We start from the raw sequence: 19,269 nt of genomic DNA on the forward strand, positions 1-19,269 counted from the left end.
TGGGAAATCCGCATATGTCAATTCTCTGGCTTCTGGATACTCTTTGTTACATTCCATCCAAGCCAAGAACATTGTACGACCGATAGATTTACGACTTATAACCTCATCAACAGGATCATTCGGATCGAAAACAACAACCTCTTCACCAGGAAGATGAAATGTAAGTTTTTCTACTGGTGTAGACCGATAATGTGTAGCAAAAGCTAATATTCTCCAAGTGGCCTCGCATGCAGATATATACCTATAAACGAAACGACATAAAAAATAATGAGAATGAGGCAATAATTTCAAAACTCCCAACAACAGTATTTAGTCTAAGACGATAACATAACATTTTATAAACAATTAGTATCATTTGGCACCTGCATGTATAATACTGCTTTATTTCGTCATGGACTTCCTTTTCTTGACCATCCTTTTGTATTTTTGCTCTGATATAATCGGGTCCTTTGTGGATATACTTGAAGAGATATTTGATAGATCGTAATTGATTGCACCACTCGACATTAATATGAGCACGATACCTTTTCGATAAATAAGCTTTATATGGAACGATGTACCTATTATCGACATTAAATTTTTGCTTCACGATGAATTTGCCATCCGCTCGCCGTCTATAAATAGGATACCCCTCGTCATCAACCTTAGTCTGATCACTGTAAGGCCTAGGGTAGTATTTGGTGCATCTGCCTTTTTGCATACACGGACAGCTGGGATTAACAACTCCGCACGGACCATGCACCATCATATCTGCTACAACTTCATACAAAAACGGCTCTAACTCTGGATCAGGAATTTCTGCACTAATATGTTTATCAATATCATCAGTAGTTGGAAGTTTTGATCCTGGAGCTAGGAACAGGACCATATGTGCGTGTGGTAGACCCCTTTTCTGGAACTCAATCGTGTATAAAACTGTAAAATATACAAGAAATTACAGAATAAGAGGTTAAAAATTTAAGATTCTAAAATTCTATATATATAATAATAACACATAATTTATGCGAGACACAAATATCGCTATAAAAGATTGGTCAATCTTACCAGAAGAGACAGTTCCCAGCTTCTTATTATGGGTAAGATCATGAATGAGATTATCGAGTTTCAGCTTAAAAAGCCTACAACAGATGTCGGGCCTATCCTCGGGTTTTAAGTTGTATTTTTCCAGATACCTAGTAATCTCGGGCCACGCAGGATTACAAGTTATAGTGATAAATAGATCAGGAAAGCCATAATACTTGCAAGTAGCCATCGCATCAAGATAATGCTGCGTCTTGTACCTAGGCCCTCCGGTGAAAGAAGATGGTATCATAACTTTATTACCTTCTCTGGAAAGATTTTTATTTCCTTTCTTAGAAACTTTAAGAATCTGCGAATAGCTTTCACAGCGGAGATTTTTCTGGTTAAAAAATAAATAACGAAGCCTGTTGCTTTCGATCATCGTATACGCATCAACCAGGAACTGCTGATATAATCTCCTGGACATAACAATAGTAGGAGATTCACCTCGTCTCGATTGAATGCGATACGCAAAGAATTCTCTCATCGTCACTTTTGTTCTTTTTAGACCGCCTTTATCGATGAATCCAATGTCGATACCTAACCTAAATCCATCCTCGCCGTAAGGAAAAAGCAAAGGATACTGTAGAGGGAGGTAGGATGGGTGCAGCTCACTTATACGCTGAAACCCCCCAGAATTAGCCTGAAGCACTACATCACGCGGTTTAGGGTTTATATCTCCCACGATAAGCCCAGCAACCTCGTCAGTCGTAGGTATATTTTGGACTCTACCGTCACTATCTCGATGATTTTTCAAAATCAACTTAAAGCCGCTGGTATCTTCACATTGTGCTAATCTATCTCTAGCTGATCTAAACGCGATGACGTGTGGGTTGTTAGCATCTAACATATCCTTCAAAGTCTTAACGATACTCTTCTTTATTTGCTTACCCGGTCCTTTCTCGCTAAAACAATTAAAAACAACAAAAAACGGAAATTAATTCGTGGACATAATATAAAAAATATATTACAATAAACAACTCACCCCATAACACCCATCCTATTCGAGACTTCGTTTACGGTATCATGAATATAGAGCTGCGAGAAAGCAGGACTTTTGGAAGGGCCAGGCAAAAGTTCACCGATGCGATGATAATTTTGACCATGCATGCGAAACACATACGGTGCATTCCCATGGTTCACGGAATTATCAATTTGACCACCAAGCGACGTGAATGAGAACATCATATTGTATGCTCTAATTAAAGCACGGAAATTTTTGCTTGTCTCATCCTTGCCATACAACATCGACATAAGCACCGGTGGAGGATTTTTTAGTTTAGGCAGCTCCACTTTACCCTTCATGCAACACGTAGAAAATATAGGCCTATTTTTAGCTCCACGTTTGTTAATACGCTCGCCAAACCACATATAGGCACCGCAATTTTGACAGGTATAAAACGGATCTCCATCATCAAAATAACCTGACACAAGAAGCACTCATGTACACAATAATATCAATTATATTTTTTAAAAAATTATAAAAAAAAACAACCATAGTAAGTACCGTTTTCTGTTAATCCAGGTTTCACATTTATGATCGGTATGGATCCAAACCCTTCCTGTTCCATAATACACTCATCGGCGTTATCGAGATGTTCAACAAAATCATAATCCATTGCATTATCGTCGTCTGTTTGGTCCTCCCTATCACCATGATCAGAATCCGAATCGGTTGCGAGGAAATGCACGTAATCATCTTCGTAAATCGGCAACACCAACCCTTATATATAACATTTTTTTATTTGTTAATCACACGTACAATTTCGAGAATAAAAACTTAATATAAAAGGCTATCGTATCGGTTTCTGGTGGTCTTGTCCTCGCTTTTATCCGTCTTGATTTAAGTATTGCTACACGGCGCGCTCTCGCACGACAACAAACATCCTTAGGAGGTCGTGAATTCAATAACGCACGTAATTCATCAGATATCATGTTTTCATATGCCGCGATAACACGTGTTCGATTAATCGACTCCATGCCTAGAAATTATGAATATATATTAATCACAACGGAAAATATAATATGTCACTACAACTTAATTACGCGTGTGTGGGCGTTTTTATTAATTAAATTAATAAATTTTTTAAAGATAATAGACTTAACCCGATAATCTATTACGGAAGGCAGTCCTTCGTGCTCTGAGTTTCTCCATACGATAATTTCTTGCCTTTTTCGCACCATCCTTGGGTACATCGAGCAAATAGTCGAAGTTGTTATTATAAACACGGCGATGTATACGTCGATGATCACCTTTGGACGGGCATAATGAAAACAAATCAGAGTGATAGACAAGAATGTTTTATAAAAAAGGATTATGGTTATACGACAATATAAAATATATAACGTATGCAAGCTTTGAGATCTTATTTCTGACCTCTACCACGTTTCATTGTCTCCAAAACCTAGAAGATCGTGAACACAGAGGAAACCAACGGAAAATTGTATATAACAATAATCTACTATGGTATTCTTTAATAGAACAACTGGAAATATTATATTTTAATATTGCGATATATATTACTAATCAATATATTTTCTAGATATACTCAAATTTTACTTTTTATTCTGATTGTATCCAAAAAAAGAAGGAATTTTATAAAATATTTACTTTAACAGCAAACGCATTTGGTAATACCCATACATAACTTTGAGAGAAGATGAAAATCTCACGGAAATAAATATAAAAAGTAAACTGAAAACTGGAAATATTATATTTTAATGATATGTTATATAGTATTAATCATATATGTGATTCGAGCACAACGAATTTTACTTTTTAAATTAATCTCAACTCATAAATACAAGTTATAATGACAGAAATTTAATTTCCATAGCTTGTTAAACCTCATAATTATGGTCATAAAATATCACTTGGAGATAAAATGAATAGATAACATAACCGTGAGATCTGTATAAAATCATAAGAAACCATATAGCAAATGAAAGAAGCTACTCAACATACAGCAGCTATCATGCATCTCACATTATAGGACGTTGTTTCATCTAGCATAAGTTGTTTGACGGTCAACGAAGAAGAAACCATGTGTTTTAACTATCGCGTTTTATGGTGGTTAAAACTCATTGCGTAATTATAAAGATACACCGTCAATAAAAAAAAAAAGTTAAGAGAACGCAATACAGGAATAATAAAATAAAATCTTCATTGCAGCGTTAATAGATCAAAACACCGTCTATAAAAAAATATTCTATTATTTTGCCGAAACAAATATAATAGTATAGAGAGAACCAAGCAGAAACATAGTTTATAAAACCCTAAAATAAACAGAAATAAATCAAAACGATTCAAACAATCTAATCTATCTTAAGATTGTTAAACTGATCACGCATCTTATATTCCAACGAAGGATCACATGTAGGACCACCAGCTAAAGCGACTCTCTTCCGTAATTCCGCATAGACATTGAACGTAGAGTTTTCCTTACGCATAAATGTCTCAAAGTTTTGGATTTCATTGTAGGCATACTCCGGCTCTAGAACAAAATAATAAAACATTAGCCATCTGAAGATATTTGTAAATATTGGCAAAAACTAACGGTGTACATTTACCATGATCGTTAAAAATAATTTGTTGTGGAAACAACACATCTTTAAACAATACATCCCAGGTAGCATCCCAGACCGACAACGGATCTGCCTCGCAGAAAACATCCATCAGCATAACAAATAAACCACGCAATCTATCGATCGACAACACCCACGAAGCCGCTTGTTGGATAGCTACGATGCATTCATCCGTCTGGCTAATATGGGTTGAGTTAGTGTTTTGCTTGTTAACCTGTCCGATCAAAACATTCACGTATTAATAATCAATAAACACCATTGTTATTTTTGGAAAGAGAAAGCCAACTTAACGCAGAACCAATAAACTATATCAGACCAACATCAAGTAAAAATACTAACGACTACCTCCATCTTTTCAACACGAGCGTTCGCAATGATTAACACAAGAATGCATGTATTATTTATAGACGTATATATAAGCTAGGTATTAAGGTACCCAATAAGACCTATATTTTAACGTAAAATATTGAGCGACTTAAAACCAAGGAAAATAATATTTTCTATTATGGATAATAACAAACATACCACTATATTAATAGGAGATATGATCAAATCTATCAATACCTAAAATGTTAACTCTAACATATTGTTACACAAACAATATTTATCCGTATATATGTTTTTATATATGCGTATGTCGCATGTCAAATTAAAAAGAAACATTCTAATTCCGTCGAATATTTAATATTTTAGAATTGTTAATGTTACATATCTCAATACAACAGACCTACCAATTTATACGTTGCTCAGAGAAACGGCTGGGATATCAACCTACGTTAGTAGACCATATAAGCATAATATAAAACGTGCAAATATATAGAGTTCATGAATGCTCACATAACCCTAACTAATTATAAATCAGCATGCTAAATCAGATACCAAATATATCACAAATAACGTGAAACTGTTATATACGACATAAAACGAAATCCAATATTTTATAATAATACATATATAATAATATCCACGTCTTGCTAAACACATGTTACCTACATGCGACTCTTAATCTATAACAATATTTCTAAGTGAATACATTGGCGTCAAACAATAACACCTAACACATATCATTAGTATAATAAAAAATGCATGTATTAGTTGCGTATAGAATATATTCAGACCTAGCGAAAACACTTGCACGTGTATAAGCAGAAACGTCGCGTTTGTCGTTTGCCAAACAACATCAGACCGATCATAGAAAACAAAAAACGAACAATATCTAAATATGACACTCGGGAAGGTATAAAAAAACAAAAAAACAAATAACGAAAACACCAAATAACATCCAGATTCAGTCACAACAAAAAACGAACATAAAGTCGCACAATGTATTGTAAAGTCTGCTATGATATTTAAATATAAATAAAACCGCTAAATCTAGATATATAAAAAAAAAACCAAATTCTTCTTTAAGTTGTGGCAAAACTCTCTTCTTTCATGCCCTCGATTTTGATTTTCTTCGCAGGAGGTTTCGGATTCTCGACGGATACACCGCCACGGCGAACACTGGCCTCCTTTGTAATAGGTGTTACGGGCAAAGGCACCAAAACCTTAGAAACACCAATATTAAGTATATATAAAGCAAAACACCGAATATTTAGTAAACTTAACACATATATACAGTTTCATATAAACAGAACAACCCAAGCTACAAAACACGAACCTCGGAGTCTAGACCATCAGAATATTCTTTAATCAGCTCATCATCATCAGAAAATAACTGTACCACGTAATGCGACCGATCCGATTTCAGATTATCGCCACCTATACTCACTTTAAAAAGAAACCGCCTCCCGACCAATGCCCCAATCTCCAAGGGAAGTATAGAGGGGTCATTCTATCATTAAACCATGCAAATAGATTAAACATACGAACAAATAATCGTTAAAAATAGAATAAACAACATAACAAACAATAGCAAAAGCGAATCCATTACCTCAGAAACTGCATTATAGAGCTCCTGTGCAGTTCTACGAAGGAGGGTACTACCCATTGCATCAAACAACAAAAACCTTGCCTTGTAGTTAGTTGCATCAGAAACCTCCAGAACCAATCGGTACCTAAAACAAACAGTTATTCCAGAACAAATAATGAACAACCGAGCTCTAAAACTACACACACCAACATAGTATGACGGCATAACATGCACAAGACGACATAAACAATGCATTCAAAAGACACGATCACCTGAACACTACCGCAGATACATCCTTGTCACAAATGCCGCAATAGTAAAGAGGTGGGTTTCCATCATCACCAGAATTTTCTGGATAAGGCTCGACACTCTTATTACACATCTTACACGAAACGTAATACCATTTCGACGTTCGCTCGACGGATCCAACAGTGACCATGGTCACACACATACCCTCCTATAGATTTCAGAGGTCAGACTTAAAATACCAACCAGTTCTAATTAACAAACAAATTTTTTTTTTACCCTTTAAAACGCATGAATATAAAGAACAACGCATAAATTTATGGTGTCTACCTCTAACGCCTCGACTATATCTCGGACAGTTCGTTTATGATTCTTCACCAAGAATTGATCACGTATCGATACAGTTGATCCAGCAAACAATTCACTATTATCATGATTAGTCAAGACCACGCCATCGGTTGGTAGCCTACAAAAAAAATTCTATATTAATATCTATACAGACATATACAATAATACAAAACATAATAAATAAACAATATTATGTCTATTACCCTGATCTGAACTCATCAACAAAAACGCCTGGAGGATCGAGTAATACACGTGTTGCGCCCATAGCATTAGATATAGTCCAATTACCTAAATAAGTTAACAATTAAAATTAGAACAGTCATCGGAATATTTGAAGTTTATTCGACCAACATATATACCTTTCCACTCCTTAACCTGAGCACACCTAATCACACAAACAACAGCCGCTGGATTTGCTTCAGTATAAACCTTAACTTGCTTAGCAAAATCCGCCAATAGAGTACATATCAACCGTACGTTCCTATTTACGTGATAAACACGTCAAAAAAACGAAGCATACAGAAAACCAAACTCTTATAATGACTAATCATAATTAACATACCCACGATCACGCAACTCGACGTCGAGCTTTGGAGTACTCTTTCCTCTGATTTTTATATCCTCTATCGGTCCAACGTTGACAATCTGACCAATAACATCTACAACAATACGTATCGTTATTTAGTTTGACAGCGATAAAGATAAACAAATATCAAACTAATTAAGATATTTTGTTTAAACCAGACCTACCAACGAAAACACGCGTGTCTCGTGAACCATTTAAAACATCACCAAATTCCACAAAATACTTCTCAGGGACTTCCTTTGGAAAATCATCACATGGTTTGACCTGGGTTGTTCGGTAAAACAAAATCTTGAAAGAAAGACTGTTGCTCTTATAATCGCCAGAGTACTTGATGAGCTTGAAAGGATTCAAGGTAACGACATCACCTTCTTTCAGGACACTGTCGAACTTTTTGATATTTTTGTCTTCAACAGTTGCATGGATTCTTGAACCCTACTTAAAACCAAAAAGAGAATATGCTTAGCATACTTATACGATACAAAAACAAAGCAAACACATGATATAGAAGACATAATCTCAAATAATAATCAAATCATAACCTTTTCATCCACCAAAACCATCTCGATTGTATTGCCCGCATCTCTCTGATACGCCTTCCACAGCCTCAAGATTAACACCTTAATCTTATTCTGATCGTGAATAGGATTGATATCATCGATGGAAGTTAGTGAATTTTTGCTTTCTCTGCTTGACGACATTTTTTAACGCACAAAAGTATAATATCTTAATAGATTTCGTTAATGTTGAAAGCGAGTAGTAGATCCTATATATAGCCATAAAATGTTTAGGGTTTAACCGACCTTTTCGACTAATATAGAATAAAATTTAATAATTATGGATATTAACAAAATCGAATTAAGAGATAAATGTAAATCTTCGATATTAGCATATAAAATTTTCTGGAAATATTATAGCTTTACCAAATAGTTATTATAGATATTTTCGAATCGAATGCGTAGATAAAAACCGCAATATTTACTTTTATCGTCTCGCTAAATCATAGATTAAGCATGTTTACATTTTTGTGACAAATCCATATTTTTATTTTTTGTAAACAAAGTCGATAAGAGTAAACTTTCAATGGAATCCAATTACAAAAATATTTATGTATTATGTTATTAATTTAAACGAACGAAGGTGTAAGTCCTCCTTCACTTTCCAGTTTTATATAACGCATACACTTTGAAGCCTATGACTAAAGAAAAGAATCCTTCAATATTGTTCGCAGCCTCAACGAAATGATCAATTTAACATATATATAAAATATTATTTTAAGCCCCAACGAAATAACAAATTCGATGTAAATTTAAATGTTCTCGCTGACGAACGTATCACCGTAAATATATGATCCATAATAAGAACGTAACTATAGAATAAAAAATAAACAAAACTAAGGGATAATAGTGATCCGCATAATAGAGGTATCGCTGAAACAACTCTGTTAAAACGTAACGGAAATTGAAACATAATAACTTTAACATCCACCACCGGAGACTATAAATCCTTCCTTCTTCTTAAAGATACCCAACTACATGTTTTTTTTGACCCTTCACAATAACACCGAAGCGTAGGAATTAACAATATTATAGTCCAGACACCCAACATCATAAATCTAATTATACGGAAAACTAAACTTACAATTCATCAAAGCATTCCACTCCACGGATATCTGGATTAATCTCAATACGCGTACAATCTGTAGCATGTATGGCCACATCACCTGCACTCGATCAAACTAACTATTTAACATGCATACATCTATAACAAACCCGACCATCTTATATACTAAGCAGGCAAAACAAACCTCCATAACAACGAATAAGTCCCCATCTTATAACACAAATAACAGCACCATCAGCTTGCTCTTTAAATGTATCGTAGAAAGTCAAAGCGACTTTACCAAACAGGCGACATCTCAACATAGCATTCCTTCACACGTAAAACAGTACATGTGTAAGGATATTAATTAGTATTTATCCCCTAACTATTATAAACATAATGAATGTACCGTCTGTCACGTAGATAGAAAGAAACTGTGCGATATATGCTATCATCCCCATCATAATCAAATTCCCCATACGTCTCTTCCTCTTCGTATTCTCCTTCTCCTTCATCGGCATCTACATCTTCTTCAACTTCTTCGTCTCCTTCGGTGTCTTCTTCTTCTTCTTCATCATCGTCCTCTTCGTCATCTTCACCAAATTCGGATCCTAGTCTTCCATGGCCTTGATCGTTTATTCCTCCTACTTCTTCAAGTAATTCTTTATAACCACCAGTAAGAGGACGAAAACGTTTTGTGGATGAAAATCCATACACATCCTCGTTACTATGCTTCAAGGAGCGAGTAGGTTCCTTGTTTTCCACGACTAATCTACCCTCGTTGTATCTCTTCGACCTATCTAGTAAATAATCAGTCTGGTATAACTTCATCAGATAAAGGGACGCCCTTATCATTAAAAACAACGGAACCCTCATGTAATTTCGTTCCATTGGTTTCAGCTTCGATATTAGAAGTTTGGACATCAACAACCTCTCCAATCAAGTCTTGCACAACGGAAATATGAAACGTCAATAAAACAGTGAATATAACAGATAACATGTTTAGATACAATTAGAACCACAAATCTTACCAACCAAAAAGTTGTCAGAATATCTTCAGTCCAAGATACTTCCAAAATCAACAAAATCAAAAAACTGATTGTTATCGATACCAGGTATCTTGACAATCGTAGTGTTTTTCAAAAGAATCATCTTATAGCGGTGCAAGGTTGCTCTGCAATCCCCAGTCTGATGAACAACTTTAAAGTCCTTAATCCGAAACCAACTACAGCTAACTATTACAGACACAAATTTATCGTAAACCTCTCCCCATAGAGAACACTGTATCTTGTTACCCTACAACGAACAAATCCATAAAAATAAGATCCAAGAGCATTATCTTATAAAAAAACAAAACAGTATAATATAAACAAACCTCACGATCCGCGAGAACAAACACTAAACGCCTGCCACTGTTTTCTAGACGCCGTGTCCACGAACAAAGAACCTTGGTTTCGACAACCCACTCGTACTTGGAAGGATTCAATCGCCAAACACTATCATATGTTTTGGAGGTAAACATGACGACGATTATAACACGAATAGACGCGTAAGGGACTATATATTTATATGCTATGAATGAAACCAAAAATACCTAATCCACGAATAACTCGAATATATACTTATATATGAATTTTATAAATAACTCGATAAGATTTCCGGGGATTTTCTATTTAGGTATAAATTTAACTAAATAAATATTGCTAACAACGCATATCGTTATTAATTTAATGATTATATATATATACCTCATTAAGATTGTTCATTGCAAAAGCAATTCTAATCTCAATATCCCAAGAATAAACAACAGACACAGTATAATTTTAGCGACACTATACATTTTTTTTTTAATACGATGTAGTTTTCGTTCGTGAGTAATCCAATATATAAATTAAATCTGTTTTATTTTAATAACGTTAAAGATAAATATCCAAAATAAAATAATTTGTATGACCGATAGACCGAGACGATAACATAACGTAAAAACATCTATAAGGAGATAAACTAAAATATAGATCTATTGTCACGTTCAGTCTTTAATCTTCTGTTTCTTCGCAACCGGACCGTGCTTGATCGAGAAGCTACAAAAAGCAAACAAACAATCGAATAAAACATGTATCAGCAGGAAAAAAGCGATGCCCATCAGCATCTTAAGCAAATGAGTAAACCTCAAACAAATATATAACTTACACTGATTTCATTTTTTTTACACCCGGTATCGAAGGATTCAACAGCAGTTTCGAACAGCGCACCCCTGAGCATATCCACATGCCTACATATTAAATTGAAACCACACGTTAACCATGATTAATCAATGTTTATAAATTATTTCCTCTATGCTACGTACCTTCCCTAAACTCGACACGGACAAATCGCAGTACACATATGATAACATCGGACGGATCAGTCATCCACAAACGATAAAGAGGTAAAGCATCCGTAATGCTTAAAACACATCTCAAAACTCTTTCACTGCGTTATATAGTTTAAATAAATCAGATCGATAAATGATCAACTTCTTCTGTGTATCAAAGTGGCATAATGTACCTTGTATCCTGGAGATCAAAGACTATATGTTCCACCTGATCCTCATACACGTGACAACCAAAAGAGGTTATTTTACTAACGTTAATGGCCTTTCCGATGATATCTGCATGAATTAAAGCGTCGGTCGAAATACAAAAGCGTAACACTAATTTATATATAAAAAAAGAATCAACTGATAAAAACCATACCAACACAAATGGACGTATCATGCGCCCCATTTAGGATTCTCCCAAAATCCACGAAATCATAGAAACCATCACCCGATCTCTCCTGCAGAGTATCGCATAATGTTTTTTTATGAAATACCAGCTCAAATCTATGAGCAACAGGCTTCAACGCATCCACGACAGGTCTCAAAATAAAATCTGTTATCACTATCCATCGGTTCTCAACGATTCTCGACGAAAACTGTGGCATAAGCTCCATAGGTATGATACCATGGATTTTCCCACCCTGAGATACGATATACACAACACATGATTACACTACGACTTATACATGCAAACTATACTAAAAACAATAATCCACAGAACATGAGTTATACCTTATCATCGACCAACACGACGTCAACCGTCGAATAATGATCGTAGTACTCTTGCCAAATAGCAAGAACCTTTGCGCGAATACGCCACTCGCTGGTATCAGGATTCAGCTTCGAAAGAGGATACGGCTCCATCCGTAAAAATACAAAATCCCTAATTCGAAGCAGAGCGAAGATATATTATAACTTGGATGATAAAAGAAAAGAAAACGATGCCAGTATTTATATACTTTTTCCGTGATATCTCCACCCGGAAATACATGCATATATATATCACAAACCGTGAATAAATGTTAACAAATATTATTAAAAACTTATTCGATTTTATCTCTATATAATAAGTTAAAGGTAGTTATCATATTAGGGTTCTAAAAAAAAGGGAATTAACATTCGTATTTTTACGAAATAAGGAATACGACTTTATCGCTACAGATTATTAAATATTTTATAAACTAATATCCCGAAAGATGAAATCTAACTCTACGGTGTTATATAGATCTGTTTTTACATATGTGATTAGTTGACATTTTACAGAACCCTAAATGCATGGGCCGGAGCCCAATAACGAAATGATAATTTGCCATATCGTCGACGACAAATCGAAAGTATTATAGAAAATATACAAAACCGTTTAAGGTAGTTACCATTTTATAGTTACTAAAAAGGGAAATCAATATGTGCGTACAGAAATCAACATGTGAGCTAGTTTACTATAAGAATACGACCATATCACTACATATTAATGTACTTATTGTTGATAAATATCCGGTTTATTTGTAAAATTGATATCTCAGCATTATAATGTATAGATTTTATACATGTGAAAAATTAACATTTTACTGAATTTTACGTTCATGGGCCAAAGCCCAATTACGGAATAACAGTTTGTCATTTGTCTAAACAATCCGAACGTATTTGGTGGCAAAATAAACCGAATAGAAAAAGGAAAAATAATAAACCTCCCACCAAAAAAAAAACAAAGAGGAAAGTTATCTGATCGACATCCAACAAAGAGCAAGAACAAAATATAAAAGATAACAGTACGATTTCATTTCGTAAATCATACAGATGAAACCACATAGTTTCCTTCCAGTTCGCAGTTCCATAGATTATTACAATTATATTAGCGCAAGTAATAGCACAGATGGATGACAAGATGTTTCGATAAACATCTACCAATTACGCTGAATTGGTATCCCCCAGTCAATCTCATATTCACTCTCCGAACCAGGCTTTTTTTTTTTAAAACTGGCTTGTGAATTTTGCACTACACACAACAGAACAGCAAGAAAGTCAGAGTCAATAATGACGCTATAGTGATAAAGCCTAATTTTCATACAAGATTTCCATTATCCAAATCCGATCGTTTTTAGAAAATTAGAAACAACAAAGATAGAAATTAAAAACAACAAACATTTAAGTTAAACAGGAGATCCAAAGTTCATCCCCTTCAAGCACTTCTCCAGAACACATGAACTTCCTCTCAGGCTCTATACCGCGAAGAGCCTGTCGAAGCAGACGACCTACAACGGAAATAATAAATCAATTACCATACCTAAACAACTCCAAATGCTGAATTACCTAAAATTAACATCAAATTTCTTACTTTACTCGGAAATCAGCAACCTCAGGCATATCAGGATCAAGATCCAAACGGCTGCATCTACCAACCGATTGGATAACCATATGTCCTTTATTAACACGTTACATCGAGCTTATTAAATTATCAGAATTGTACAGCTTAAAACATTTTACGAGAGCTATACAGACAAACGGCCGTTATAAATAAACAAAACATAAATTAGATACAAACCGGAAACTTTATAGACTCCCCACCACCGCAAAACACAAACAACCCGCGAACTCCTAGTCCTTTTCCACTCATCGTGAAAATGCTCAGCAAGATCTCCGATAGCAACACACGGCAGTACATAATTGCTACAACAAACAAATGTAAACATTAGGCCGTCTATACACGTAGCAATGATACGAATATAGGTGGAATTACTAAGTCTCACTTTGCGTCCTTAATTTTGAAAGACGTCATCGCATAACCAGCGCTTCGTTTACTTGGGTCAGAGTATTTTATGTCTTCGATATCAACCACATATCCAATCAAATCTAGTGGTAAAAAGAGAGAAAAAAAATAAAAATTAAAAAGCAGAATACATGAACAAAATCAAAGAATATTATATATACTTACTTATCAGGTAAGTTCTTATGAGTTTATCATCCAAAACGTCAAGGATAGAGGATGGATATAGTGTATAGTGAAGATCGTCTTTGTCAGGTATCAGATTCAAAATTGTCGAAGGAAGAAAATTGATCCGATAAGCATGACGTGTAGTTCTCATATCCCCAGTTACCAAATCTAATTCAAAATGGTGAAGAGATATCCAGTCACCATCTTTGAACTCGGAATCATACTCAGTAATGAGTTCGGAATTGATTTTAGCCTCAATCATAGAACCCTATGATAAAAACAGAACGCCAAATGTATATAAGAACATAACATCAACATACGATAAACATCGACAATCTTAAACAAATGCTATTACCCTTTTATCACACAAAATCATGCGTAAAGCTCGATAACCGGCTTCAGATCTCTCACGCCATTTGTTAAGAACTTTAACTTGGATAGACCAACAAAGCTTAATCGGTTTTAAATCGTCGACATGCTCATCCATTTTTTTTTTTAGTGACTGAGATTTTTTTCATGTGCTGCAAATATGAACCAAAAAATTCCCAATTATATAAAGACAAGAACGTTTTTTTTTAAAATACATATTTTCAAATTAAAACGCAAGCACAATTACATTGTTTATTTATCGTTACAATGCATTGCATCGGAAAAACCACAAAAACTGATAAAAACATTATCGAGATACGCATAGATTTTGACCATGCATAGAAATACAAGACCTATCGAGTACCATAAATCCAAACCAACAGGGCATCTTTTAGCTTGCAAAGAATCAGACAATAATTTCCCATAGACCAATTCCACCACTACGGGGCACATTGTTTTGTTCGCTTTAATAATTTAGACCATAATATTCTCCCTTGTGTAATAATGTCGGAAATTGGAGATAATATAAAATAAGATATAGCAATATCCCATAGATTTGAAGATTAATATTTCATATCAAAGTAATGAGTAAAAAAATATGTCAATATATATTCCGTATAATCCGATCAAAACAAAAATACACTATTTTTTAAATTATACGCGTTTCACGAATATTGCATCTTGTATATATTGTCGTTATCTAAAAGATAATATTCGGATGTAAATTTGAATGTCAAAATTTTTCCGAAGACACAACATAAAAACAATTAATTGGTATGTATATTTGACGCTCACTGGATATTTAGACAATAAGCACATATATATAAAATCGATTAAATAGTCAAGGAATAAGATGCAAACCGTGATATTTTAAAAAAACTCAATTGTCGAATAACAGATATCTTTGAATCAGAAAAAAAAAAAAAAAAAAAACAAAACACCAACTAAGTATTATAAGAAATCAAGGGTTCAAAATAGTTTTCTCTCCACGGAAGCAAAAGCAAGACGCATCCTCGAAGCTTCATCACACGAAGGATTGAATAAAAGTTCTGTGCAGGTACACAGAGTAGTAGCCCTCATATCACCTAATATATCAATAGACAAATCATGACTAAACGAATAAACACGTACACAATGTATTAGTGTTTAAATAAGTACCTCGAGAAAGCTCTAGTCTAGCAAATCGCATCACACACAGGATGATATTATCAGCACAAGTCTTCAGACCAGAAAAAAATTTCGTGGCATACCCCTTCGGCAAGCGACAGCGAATACGAATACCCCTGGTATATTTAAAGCATTATAATCAACTACACAAAATCCCCTCACAGCCAAGATATATAAACCAAGTTTAGAACTCACCTAACATTCTCTAACTCCAAATATATCTGCTCCCACGTACTATTCATTCCCTCATCCTCGTCATAATTTCCAACACACATGAGAACACCAATCAAATCTACACAAAACAAACGACGACAATATCACGTTCACATGCAATATTTACTGAACATACCAAACAAAAGAGTTAAACTTACCAACACAAACACTTGGATCGACTAAACCAGCAAGAACATCTTCAAAACGTACAAACTTAAAATAGTCAACAGAAGCAGTAACCACAGTTCTCTTAAAAAAAGTCGATGGAATCCAAAGAATTTTATAGGCATGCCTAGTTGGCCTAACAGACCCAACAGCGTCGACCAAGCCAAAATCTTTTATAAATATCCACGTTCCTTCGACAAGTCTACTTGAATCATAAGCCAAACAATCCAAACCAATTGAAGCTTGTATCCTGTCACCCTAGAAACAACCGAATGAACGGTTAAAAAATCAAAACTCAGATAGAACATGTAGTAACGAATCAGAATCGTTTATAGATTTGCATGCTTTTAATATATAACCTCGAGGTACCTTTTCATCGGCTAGTATTAGCTCCAACGTGTCCAAACGTGAAGAGCAACGAAATCTTCTAATTATTATGAATCTTCCCATCATTCTTTCATTCATAGAAGGAATTAGATCAGATACACAGATGGAACTTCGGGGACGAGCCATCTGAAGGCAAGGAAACACTTTAGTATAACAGAACCAACCGCAAAACTATATATATATATATATATATATATATATATATATATATATAAAACAAAACGAATCCCCATCGTTAAATTTGGTAGATATTGTTCGGAAAGATACAATAAGATATGAACTTATCACAGCAAAGGAATATTAACATTTAACAATAGAATAAAATATTTTTTTATTAAACAAAATAGATATTTCCATTAACTTTTCTATAACATTGCCAAACGAAAAACAGAAAATTTACATCCACAATAGAACGACATTATATTTGATCAAAATTTAAACTTACCTTAAGAATATTTTATATTTTTTGTAGTTGACAATCGGAAAGATACAATAAGATATAAACTTATCAAAATGAAGGCATGTTAACATATAACTATTTAATCAAAAAATACCATAAAGGAATATATATACATTCCGATCAACTAATTTTATAGATAATTGCCAAATGGAAAAATATAAAATTTATATTCACAATGGAAACCATATATATAAAGTTTAATATTATCTAAAATATTTTATATTTAAATGTTATCGATTTTATATTTTAAGGAGCCCTATATATAACACCACGTCGGCGTGACATCTAACCTAAACCTATAGCATATTTATATATATAACAAAATCTATACATCAAATCATAAGGCACCGAATCATGGGTGATAATCACGACGAAGATCAAGTGTTCAAGGCATGGTTGAATCTAAATAAAATCAACTCGATGGCTAGACAATTAACATTCAACGAAATACCAAATCATTTCACGTGGGATAGGACCAAAAAACAATTTAGGCCAAGGAAAAGAGGACCCCCCAGAGGAGGAGTAATGTATGTTTCGCGTAAGATTAACAACAATCGTCACTTGAAAAGGCTCGCAGGAATGTTAAGAGGACCTACATGTGACGAAGAAGTCAGGACTCACGGAGGTATTGTTTACCCAACATACGAAGAAGCTTGTCGGGCACATGGGATATTAGAAGAGTGAAGAAACAATTATTATTACGAATCTATGTATCTCTATATAAAGTTTATTATTATAATATATAAAACATGTTATATGAATTATGGACTTCCTTTTTGGTATTTGTTTATATGCGGAGAGTCCAGTCATACTTGCAAGAATTTAACGCGACATGTCATGAAATAAGTTTATCCTCGCCATTGTATAGACACCGTGAAGAGTAATTTCTATCGACGCAACAATTTATACTATTTTGAGTTCGAAAGCAAATAGTAATTAGGGCTACTTTATAATGATAATCTCTTTTTTGGAAAGATCAAAACAAAGTAAGCTTACATTTTAGATATATTCAACTTTTAACATATTTTAACGAAATCCGAATTAAAAAGGAATATATTACATATATCTCTATAATCATACAAAACTTATATTGAAAATAAATTTATAACAATAATATTGATCATAAATATCATATTAAGGACATCATTATATGGTTATAACTTTCATTTATCAAGTGTATTTACGTTTTAATACGTATACAGTAGTAGCATTATATTAATTACGATATGTATATATATCAATATTTTTAATGCATATACTTGTACGCATGCACATATATTTATCAATATCATGTATAATTTATGTCTATCATGAGTGAACAAAAACGAAGATAGATGAGGTTGACGTTCAAATATCTAACGATAGTACGATATAATCCCACATCGGGACGGTTGACTAAAATAAATCATTTACGTTTAGATATAAAATGGCAACATAAACTATATAAATTGCGTCACTGGAATATTTAAAATCTTGGCATTTCTGCCTACAAAACTTGTATAATAATAAAAAACCAAGCAAAAATTAAAACACATGCAAGTATCAATGCATAAAAAATAAAACCAGCACATTAGCTCCGTAACCAATACTATCAGCGGTTCTCACTTACGGGTAAAGAACCTCCGCATCACCAAAAACTCAGGACATTCATGATCGAAGAAGAACTGAGTGCACGTGCAAGCTGTAGTAGCAGTGACGTTGCCTATAAAATAAAATAACTCGAGTTTAACACAAACAGGGAAATCTATATAAATATTATTTGTAACAATGCAATGGTAGGACCTTTGACGACTTCCAATTTAGCGAATCTGACGATGAGAATTTGGAAATCACCAATCCATTTCTTCCGTTCATTCATAAACGAATCAACAAAGACATCCGG

At 34.1% G+C, this 19,269-nt stretch overlaps 3 protein-coding genes across 3 annotated transcripts; all 3 read right to left on the minus strand.

The window, feature by feature from the left end:
* Positions 1-6,050: 6,050 nt before the first annotated feature.
* On the minus strand, positions 6,051-8,434 carry LOC9329958. Its single transcript, XM_021010478.1, has 10 exons — positions 8,276-8,434; positions 7,901-8,168; positions 7,713-7,809; positions 7,510-7,631; positions 7,354-7,438; positions 7,133-7,268; positions 6,829-7,013; positions 6,578-6,701; positions 6,305-6,478; positions 6,051-6,191 (listed from the first exon to the last, which is right to left on the minus strand). Exons 1-10 carry the CDS (start codon positions 8,432-8,434, stop codon positions 6,051-6,053), a joined length of 1,491 nt encoding a protein of 496 aa, XP_020866137.1.
* A 5,472-nt stretch (positions 8,435-13,906) lies between these two features.
* LOC9329960 lies at positions 13,907-15,113 on the minus strand. Its single transcript, XM_002893853.1, has 6 exons — positions 14,982-15,113; positions 14,627-14,894; positions 14,442-14,544; positions 14,237-14,361; positions 14,030-14,114; positions 13,907-13,946 (listed from the first exon to the last, which is right to left on the minus strand). Exons 1-6 carry the CDS (start codon positions 15,111-15,113, stop codon positions 13,907-13,909), a joined length of 753 nt encoding a protein of 250 aa, XP_002893899.1.
* An 851-nt stretch (positions 15,114-15,964) lies between these two features.
* LOC9329961 lies at positions 15,965-17,053 on the minus strand. The gene is made up of 5 exons (XM_002893854.2): positions 16,910-17,053; positions 16,534-16,798; positions 16,358-16,454; positions 16,154-16,278; positions 15,965-16,080 (listed from the first exon to the last, which is right to left on the minus strand). The coding sequence occupies exons 1-5, from the start codon at positions 17,051-17,053 to the stop codon at positions 15,965-15,967; spliced, it is 747 nt and encodes a 248-aa protein (XP_002893900.1).
* Positions 17,054-19,269: the final 2,216 nt, after the last annotated feature.

The sequence above is a fragment of the Arabidopsis lyrata genome (assembly GCF_000004255.2).
Source record: "Arabidopsis lyrata subsp. lyrata unplaced genomic scaffold ARALYscaffold_1, whole genome shotgun sequence".
In the NCBI taxonomy this organism is placed as follows: Eukaryota; Viridiplantae; Streptophyta; class Magnoliopsida; order Brassicales; family Brassicaceae; genus Arabidopsis; species Arabidopsis lyrata.

Excerpts from the sequence above, each read along its gene's own strand:
- LOC9329960 (XM_002893853.1), bottom strand. The coding sequence starts at position 15,113 with ATGGATGAGCATGTCGACGATTTAAAACCGATTAAGCTTTGTTGGTCT. Across the intron at positions 14,895-14,981 it reads TGATTTTGTGTGATAAAAGG|GGTTCTATGATTGAGGCTAA; the intron begins GTAATAGCATTT and ends TTTTTATCATAG. Across the intron at positions 14,362-14,441 it reads TTCAAAATTAAGGACGCAAA|CAATTATGTACTGCCGTGTG; the intron begins GTGAGACTTAGT and ends TGTTTGTTGTAG.
- LOC9329958 (XM_021010478.1), bottom strand. The coding sequence starts at position 8,434 with ATGTCGTCAAGCAGAGAAAGCAAAAATTCACTAACTTCCATCGATGAT. Across the intron at positions 7,810-7,900 it reads AGACACGCGTGTTTTCGTTG|ATGTTATTGGTCAGATTGTC; the intron begins GTAGGTCTGGTT and ends GTATTGTTGTAG. Across the intron at positions 7,632-7,712 it reads GTCGAGTTGCGTGATCGTGG|GAACGTACGGTTGATATGTA; the intron begins GTATGTTAATTA and ends TCACGTAAATAG.
- LOC9329961 (XM_002893854.2), bottom strand. The coding sequence starts at position 17,053 with ATGGCTCGTCCCCGAAGTTCCATCTGTGTATCTGATCTAATTCCTTCT. Across the intron at positions 16,799-16,909 it reads TAATACTAGCCGATGAAAAG|GGTGACAGGATACAAGCTTC; the intron begins GTACCTCGAGGT and ends GGTTGTTTCTAG. Across the intron at positions 16,279-16,357 it reads TTGGAGTTAGAGAATGTTAG|GGGTATTCGTATTCGCTGTC; the intron begins GTGAGTTCTAAA and ends TAAATATACCAG.